We start from the raw sequence: 9,349 nt of genomic DNA, 5'->3' as shown, positions 1-9,349 counted from the left end.
AGATGTAGTTTTCCAAGGCCTTTCTCCCTTCTCTGCCAAAGAGTGCAAACTACAATTACTTAATGCAGTTTGGGCACATGGACTCAAGGCTATGCAATGGTGGGAGACGTAGTTTTCCAAGGTTTTTCTCCCTTCTCTGCCAAAGAGTGTAAACTACAATTACTTAATGCAGTTTGGGCCACTGGGCTCAAGGCTATGCAATGGTGGGAGATGTAGTTTTCCAAGGTCTTTCTCCCTTCTCTGCCAAAGAGTGTAAACTACAATTACTTAATGCAGTTTGGGCCACTGGGCTCAAGGCTATGCAATGGCGGGAGATGTAGTTTTCCAAGGTCGTCCTCCCTTCTCTGCCAAAGAGTGCTGGAGCCCCACCAAACTATAAACCCCCATGACTGCATAGCATTGAAACTATATCAGTTTAAAGCGGTGTCAAATTGCATTAATTCTACAGCGTGGATGCATCCTTACTCCTAGGGAAATCTGCAACCTGATTCAAGAGAGGAGGGGAAGTCCCAGGAAGCCTTAGATCTTATCGCCGCCTCCTTTCATTGGCCATGAAAGGAGCCCGTGCTTCTTTAAAGAGGCCGCTGTTTTCGGTCAAAGAGATCAACAGGTTTCCCCCTCCCCCTGTCCTAATGCCGCTGCTGGCCCTTTAAATCGCACACAAGGGCAGCCCGGCAGCCCTCCGGTGTGCTGGGTTTGGAGACCAGCCTTGGCCTCGCTGCACCTCCCTCTCTCCCTCTATGGTAAGCGGCGTGGGCTTTCTCCCTTTCACCCCCCCCTCCCTTTCCTTTGGGGTATTTTTCCCCTTCTCTCTTTGGAGGTATTTATTATTTTGCTTTTCCAAGGTGTGACTTACAGGGGAAGTCCCTGGCTTGGGATCTTCAGTGGAATTGAAATTGTGAGCTTAGGTTGGACTTGATGGACAAGGTGCCACTTTCCACGCTGTTTTGGGGAGTGCGTCTCCACTGTAGAGTTAATGCAGTTCGACACCACTTTAGCTGCCAGGGCTCAATGGTATGGAATCATGGGAACTGTAGTTTTGCAATGTCTGTAGCCTTCCCTGCCAAAGAGTGGTATCAAACTTCAGCTCCCATGATTCCATAGCATTTAAAGTGGTATCAAACTGGATTTAATTCTGCAGTGTAGATGCACCCCTTATCCTCTAGGGGTGATAGACTTCCCAAGTGTTCTTCCAGTTTAGGGGGGAAAAAACCCCTTTTATCTCAATTCCTTATTAAAATAGTTCACTGTTTTTATAATAACATAAAAGGGGGTTGTGTAAATTAATATTAATATTTTAGTATTGATATTTCATAGGCCACACAGAGTGCCAACGTGGTTCAAGAAGCTGGCAGATGGGGCAGAAGCACAATAAGGCTTGGAGACATTGGCATCTTTCAATGTTAAATCCTTTATTCGTCAACCGATTTCAAAGGCGAATTGCCCTAACTGTAGACTTTGGGGAACCCCTGGTGGTGCAGTGGGTTAAACCGCTGAGCTGCTGAACTTTATGACCGAAAGGTCGCAGATTCAGATCCAAGGAGCGGGGTGTGCTCCCGCTGTTAGCCCCAGCTTCTGCCAACCTAGCAGTTCGAAAACATACAAATGTGAGTAGATCAATAGGTCCCTCTCCGGTGGGAAGGTGCTTCATGCAGTCATGCCGGTCATATGACCTTGGCGGTGTCTACGGACAACGCCAGCTCTTTGGCTTAGAAATGGAGATGAGCATCAATCCTGCAGAGTCGGACATGACTAGACTAAATGTCAAGGGAAAACCTTTACTTTTAGACTTTGATGAGACCTTTCCCTTACTTACATAGGCGATTCCTCATTGTCCGAGTAGGATTGTCTTCCAAGATCGGTGTCCTGGCGGTGGGTCCATAGGTGACTGTGGAGCCCTATTCTTGATCTGCATCTTCTCCCGCAGTGAGGGCATTGGTTTCCAGGTGGAAGGTGGTCCTGGTCAGGGTTGGCTTGACATGCCTTTCCCTTGGCACGTTTCTCTCTTTTGCCCTCCGTTCGTGCCTCTTCAAATTCTACAGCACTGCTGGTCACAGCTGACCTCCAGCTGGAGCACTCAGGGGCCAGGGCTTCCCAGTTCTCTTACACACTTACACCAATTTCATTTTTTGAAAGGATAGGTACAGAAGGGGAATTCCAGGAAGCCTGGAATGGAGAACTGAGGGCCTAGAAAACACTCTCAACTTCTCCACTAAGTCAATCCTTTGTTTACGGCAATGGTTCCTAACCTTTTTTTTGACCAGGAACCACCTTGACCAGGGACTACTCCAACATTAGTATGAAAAGGGCTATGAATCAGTTTTTGGTCAACTTTAGATTCGGTTTGGTTATTTGGGGTGCTGATTCAGATAATTGCATTGGATAGACCATATCAGCTCTAGTTTCTGATACAGAACATATGCCATCCAGTTGTCACCATCTGCTAGCCCACAGAAAACCATTTTTAATAATCTAGAGCTGATGTGGTAGTAGTAATTTTTCGTGGGTAGTCAGCCTCTCCCCTCCCAATATCCCTCTTGCCTCGGCACGATATAAATAGCAGGGGAGGTATTTTACGAAACCATAATAGAAAAAGACCAGAAAATACTGGTGACCAAAAGAAAGGAGGAAGTCGTGATGGCTCTTCGTCATAGAGGATGGAGCAACAGCACCCCCCTGTGGCTAGATTTGAGCACATCCTCCAAAGGCATCGAAAGCTGGATGTCAACACAACATACCTCCTTTTTGTCTGTTCTGTCCTTTTCTATCCGAACAACATTGAATGTTTACTGCGTATTTGTACTGTGATCTGCCCTGAGTCCCCTTAGGGAGATAGGGCGGAATATAAATAAAGTGTTATTTATATATCTGTTCATGTAGAGTGCATTGAGATCTCTCTCTGCTTGTGTGTACCAGGAGAGATGTAGTGCTCGGTGGTTTTCCCCTCTCTGAACCCTAGAAGAGATGGAGTATAGAATAGCTCAGACCCAGTTCTTTACTATGAAGAAATGTTACTATTTTTTAAAGTAAATAAACCTTTTGTACTGTTTAAGATTAAACTCTGCATTTTTGCCTCCTAAATTCGTTACAGCCACAGCACTTCATGTTCTGCTTGCTGTGAGCTGAATGCTCAACCGTAGGGTATCCCGTTTTGTATTTTGGGATGCTCTGCTGTCTTTGGGTAGTTTCCCCTCACAGATTTTTCATGGATTTCATTAAAATTTTCATTCTAGATTGTACAGTGTGACTCTAGGATCAGTTTTCTCCATTAATACTGGAGGACCTAGCGATTTCTAAGGAGAACATTTCTGTAGGAATCTCTAGATCCTCCAGTGCGATTCTATAGTCCAACAATAGTTGACAATAGAGCCACGCTGGAAGAGCTAGAAGTGCTTAGAGAAGTGTTTTTTCAGGTATAAGAATGGCAATTTCTTTAGTCGCTTTTGTGAGGGTCCTGCACTCCTAGACACAATGCATATGGAAGGCTGGCTCTAGATCAGGCATGGGCAAACTTCGGCCCTCCAGATGTTTTGTACTTCAACTCCCACAATTCCTAACAGCCAGTTACAGGCTGTTATGAATTGTGGGAATTGAAGTCCAAAACATCTGGAGGGCCGAAGTTTGCCCATGCCTGCTATAGATTCTGTAAGTTAGAATAAACATAATGACTAATCCTTCACCACTTTCACTCCATTGGATACAGGGCTGACATGTATGTTTAGATCTGTCAGTACTGGGGTCCTATAAACTGGGTGCTTTCCTTCTGACTTTCTGCAAGAAGAAGGATCTAAAGAAAAATTCCCATTTTTATTTTTTTTGCTAGAGAACCATTCCGTAAACCTTTTTTTTGGCCTTTGTTCTTAAAGTTCTGTAGTATGTGTTAGCCTACATTCAAACATAAGAAGAATGCAATATATGCCTGATTCTTGTAATATCAGAGGTGGCCCTAGGTAATGTTCAACGTTAAGCAAACAGTATTTTGGCACCCCCATCCCAACCAATCACTGATATATATTTTCTGTTTGTCGTGGGAGTTCTGTGTGCCATATTTGGTTCAATTCTATCATTGGTGGAGTTCAGAATGCTCTTTGATTGTAGGTGAACAACTCGCATATGTCAAGGTCTATTTTCCCTAAAGAGCGCCCCTGGGCAAAATCAACTATACTGCAAATGCTTACTTTGCGTAATGGGTTGAGCCGCCCCTGAGTAATATTGATTAAATATTTGGCTCTTAGATTTAGAAATGGAGATGAGCACCACACCCCAGACTACTTTTTAGTGTGACTATTTTAATATAATTTAATTGAGCATTTACAATTTTTTTCACTCACACACAAAGAAGGAAAACAGAGAAGTCGGGTGCAAAAGAAAATGAAAAATATATATAAAAAGGAGATTGGGGATAATGGAACTATTGTTAGTAATGTAAATTTTTACCAGTATCTAATATATCATCAAAGAGAGGGGAGGAGTTGACTGGGAATTGTACAAAGTTATATTATAATTATTGTTGGGATTCAATCCCACGCTGCCCAAGTTTCTAGTCCTGAATGAGGAACAAGTTAGTTAGCTTAGAACAGCCTGACTGTTTCATAGTAACACAGCATAAAATACAATTAGCATAAATCAAAACAGTTATAAATATACATTAAAACAGTTCACCAGTTCAAATTGTCATCCAAATCAATCCATTGCAGTCCACTAAAAACACCATCTTCTCCAGCAAGTCACTCTATTCTGCAAACACTTGATCCCACAACCAAAATTTGAGCTTCTTCCAGGAGGTCAGGAGGGAGGAGGCAGATCTAATCTCATTAGGGAGAGCATTCCACAGCCAAGGGGCCACCACAGAGAAGGCCCTGTCTCTCGTCCCCACCAAACGCAACTGTGATGGCGGTGGGACCGAGAGCAGGGCATCCCCAGATGATCTAAAGGTCCTTGAAGGTTCGTAGAGGGAGATATGTTTGGACAGATAAACTGGGCCGGAACCATTTAGGGCTTTATAGGTCAAAGCCAGCACTTTGAATTGTGCTTGGAAGCTAATAGGCAGCCAGTGGAGCTGGCATAACTGGGGGGTTATACGCTCCCTATACTCCGCTCCGGTGAGCAACCTGGCTGCCGAGCGTTGGACTAGCTGGAGCTTCTGAGCAGTCTTCAGAGGCAACCCTACGTAGAGTGCATTGCAGTAATCTATACAGGTTGTAACCAGAGCGTGGACCACCGTGGCCAAGTCAGACTGCATTAATGAAACAGTGTGGGTGCACTCTAGTCCACCAGAGAATTGAAGAAAGTTAAACTCAAATCACAGTGCTATAATTGTCTAAGATGAAAGACCCTTGAGTTTAGCAAAAGGTGGAAGAAGAGTGCAGGGCAAACGGAAGAACAAGCTGTGCCCACGTTATGCAACGGGGAAAGAGTCTGCAATGCCATGAACCTAATTAAAACAAAAGCAGATTGCAAATGTTCTTTCCTTGTTCCTCTTGGCTTATCCAGGGCCTTAGAGGTTTAACTAGAAATGCTGCAAAGTGCTTTGCCAATCATATCTGGAAACATTTGACAGGGTTATTAAGCTACTTGATCTTTTTCTTCCTTGATCCCAGGCACTTCCCGAAGTGGATCATGGCTTCATTGGCCAGCTGCTGGTGGACTGTGAGGAGCCTCTCAACCTATGCGCAGAGAAGATGCAACCCCCTTCTCCCTATAATTGGAGTGGTGACTGGAGCTTTTGGGTAATTTCATTTCTCTTTTTTTTTTTACATGAGTAGTTTTGCTGAGGGACTATGGTAGTTGGCGTCCAAAAAGTAACTTTTCCAAACTCTTGGGACATCTATGTTCTTCAACAATTAAGGGTGCATCTGCAGTGTAGATACAATTCAGTTTGACACCACTTCCATGATTCAATATTATTATGGGAGGAGTAGTTTGGTGAGGCACCAGCACTCCTTGGCAGAGAAATATAAAGACTTTATATAACTACAACTTCCATAATTCCAAAACCTTGAGCAATAGTAATTAAAGTGATGTCAAACTGCATTAATTCTATACTGTAGAGGCACCTCAAGTTAGTTCCTTCCTGTAAATTGGGAGATTTGTATTTTGTGTATATAGTGTGTATATAGTGGTAAAGGAGTAACCCCACTAATTCATTTCATATGAAGTTATTGTCATAACTGAAAATTCAGGAAATCATGCAATTATGAGCCAATATATTACAAAGCAAGTCCTTTGAAACTCCGGAATAAGCATATTGTGTTTTTATTTTATATTGAAAATTATGCCCTTAGGATTTGAACAGAAAGTTTCTTAAAATAGCTGTGATTAAGAACCCAATCCTCAAATCTTGGGAGTAAATTACAGTTGCATATCAATGTAAAAACACTTGAACCTGTGGTTTTACCGCAGAACTGGAATTATTGTGATCTCTGGATTGCTAAGTTTCAAGTCTTCCTCTCCTACTACTGAATTCTTGTTGCTCAATGAGAGCCGAGACGATGTAGTGGTTATGCAGTTATGCTTCTCAGGATAGCAAAGGGGTTGTATCAAAAAGGAGTCGGTGTAGTCTAGTAGTTAGAGTAGGTAAAAGTAAAATTTTTCCCCTGACATTAGGTCCAGTTGTGTCTGACTCTGGGGGTTGGTGCTCATCTCCATTTCTAAGCCAAAGAGTTGGCGTTGTCTGTAGACACCTCCAAGGTCATGCGGCTGGCATGACTGCATGGACCTTCACTCTGGAGCGACACCTATTGATCTACTTACATTTGCATGTTTTTGAACTGCTAGGTTGACAGAAGTTAAGGGCTAACAGCGGGAGCTCACCCCACTCCCTGGACTCAAACCTGTGACCTTTCAGTTAGCAAGTTCAGTGGTTAGAGTAGAACAGTTAATATATTTCTCTACAACTTGGGAAATATGATTTGTAGTGTCCCACTAAACAATAACCATGCAGCTTCAAAACCTGGCTGCATCCTGCCTGGGGGGATCTTTTGCTAAGAGGTGCTAACAAGGCTATTCAGTGCTAATCAAGGTGGCCAATTGCAACATGCACACTTGCCTCCAATAGACAGGAGTTCTTTCTCCCACCCTGGACATTCCACAGCTATAGAAACCTCACTTGCCTAGTTTCCAACAGACCTCACAACCTCAGAGGATGCCTACCATAGATGTGGGTGAAACGTCAGGAGAGAATGTTTCTGGAACATGACCATGCAGCCCAGAAAACTCACAGCAACCCAGTGATTCTGGCCATGAAAGCCTTCAACAACACAATAGCCATTGTGGTTTCATGATCTGAGTCTTGGACTATGACTCTGGAGACCAGGATTTGAATCCCTGCTTGGCCATGGAAACCCATTGGGTGACATTGGGTAAGCCACACGCTCTCAGCCTCAGACAAAATCTCATGATTATTAGAAGCTTACATGCAGTGGGGAACGGACTTGTTTAAGAGCCAGACATTTCCTTTTCTATGAATCTCCATTTCATAAATATTTTGTTTCATAAACCTTGGGGTTTCTTTGGGACTGCCAACAATTGCAACATTCACACTTGCCATTATATGTATTTTTTTGTCTTATTTACCCTCATTTGTATAAAGTGCATACAATAGGACTTAAAAATATTTTCTCATTCTAAAAATAATCACTTTGAAGACTGGTACTATATTTTAAGATAGTGTTAATGTTAGGTTTCCAAATCCTGCGTATGATGTAAAGGGATCTAAAAGCCATTCTCGAAAGTACATTCCCTGCTCTGACTCTTGTGTTTCTTAATGGTCTGATCAAGATGCAAAGGGATTGGGTCCAAACTCAATCATACTTGGAGCATACTGTCTGAAATTAATGGGAATTTGAATTATTCAGTCGCTAATTGAACTCTCACTGGTTTGAAGATATCTATTCTACACTTGAACGTGTTTTAGTTTAATCCAGTACTATGAATAATAAAGCCTAAACTAACTATGGTTTAGCAATTGTATGAGTATTTTGCAGGTATTTTGGGTAACAAAGTTGCCAGATCTCAACCTTATTCCTGAATCTTCCATTTTCATGGATCCTGCCCACTTGGCTCAATGTCTTGTTATTTATGTTATACTCTGTGTTCCTTTTGATTTATTTAATTGTATTTTTTACTTGATCTTTTTGTTGTTGTATTCTTTTGCTCTGTTGTAATTTGTTGGGCTTGGCCTCATGTTAGCCGCCCCGAGTCCTCCTTGGGGAGATGGAGGTGGGGTATAACTAAAGTATTATTATTATTATTATTATTATTATTATTATTATTATCCTCAAATGGGAAATGTAGGTACCACTTCTCCAGTTTTGGTGGGTTATTCAAATCTCCATCTTATGCCCCATCTACACTGACCATTTAATGGAGTTCAAAGCTATATTCAGTCTGTGGTGGCCAGCCAACAAATTCCCACAAAACGGTGCAAAAGAAAGCCCTTAATGCACATCGGTGCTCGGTGGTTTGTGTAATCACCATCTGGAGCTCAAGGTAGTTTGGGAGTTTCCTATGCAATCATCATCTGTGCAGCAAAACCACTTTCTTCAGTACCAATTTGAAACGTGCTTAAATGGTCAGTGTGGATTACACCTTAGCTAACAAAGTAGGAGCATACTACATTTCTAGAAGGTTTAATTGATATGTTGCTGCAACTTGCAAAGACTTTCTTAGTGTGTCTATAATATACTTTTTATATGGTGCCAGGATTCATTCTTTACTCTGCTTTGTATCTACAGCAGAGTCTTGCTTATCCAACCTTTGCTTATCCAACGTTCTGTATTATCCAACTCAGTCTGCTTCCCACCTGGATCCACAGCTGTTTCAATACATTGTGATGTTTTGGTGCTAAATTTGTAAATACAGTAATTACTACGTAACATTACTGTGTATTGAACTGTTTTTTCTGTTGATTGGTTGTAAAACATTATGTTTTGGTGCTTAATTTGTAAAATCATAACGTAATTTGATGTTTAATAGGCCTTTCCTTAATCCCATCGTTCTGCCAGCCCGTTTCTGTTGAAAAAGCGAGGCTCTACAGCAGTGTTTCTCAACCTTCCTAACGCTGCAACCCCTTAATACACTTCCTCATGTTGTGGTGATCCCCAACCATAACATTATTTTTGTTGCTACTTCATTACTATGATTTTGCTACTATTATGAATCGTAATGTAAATATCTGATATGCAGGATGTATTTTCATTCACTGGACCAGATTTGGCACAAATACATCATATGCCCAAATTTGAATACTGGTGAGGTTGGGGGGATTGTTTTGTCATTTGGGAGTTGCAGTTGCTGGGATTTATAGTTCACCTACTATCAAAGAGCATTCTGAACTCCACCAACAATG

General features: G+C 42.1%; 1 protein-coding gene across 1 annotated transcript in view; it reads left to right on the top strand.

Annotated features, from left to right (window-relative positions):
• Nucleotides 1-640: 640 nt before the first annotated feature.
• Nucleotides 641-9,349, top strand: part of GRAMD1C (GRAM domain containing 1C) — an 82,541-nt gene continuing 73,832 nt past the window's right edge. The window contains exons 1-2 of the mRNA XM_060770773.2: nucleotides 641-743; nucleotides 5,601-5,729. Coding sequence (XP_060626756.2) covers nucleotides 741-743; nucleotides 5,601-5,729 — 132 coding nt within the window. The 5' untranslated portion in view covers nucleotides 641-740. The remainder of the gene's footprint in view (nucleotides 744-5,600; nucleotides 5,730-9,349) is intronic.

Source organism: Anolis sagrei, chromosome 3 (assembly GCF_037176765.1).
Source record: "Anolis sagrei isolate rAnoSag1 chromosome 3, rAnoSag1.mat, whole genome shotgun sequence".
Classification (NCBI taxonomy): domain Eukaryota; kingdom Metazoa; phylum Chordata; class Lepidosauria; order Squamata; family Dactyloidae; genus Anolis; species Anolis sagrei.
The sequence above is the reverse complement of the archived record's forward strand: the minus strand, read 5'-3'. Positions and strand labels throughout refer to the sequence as shown.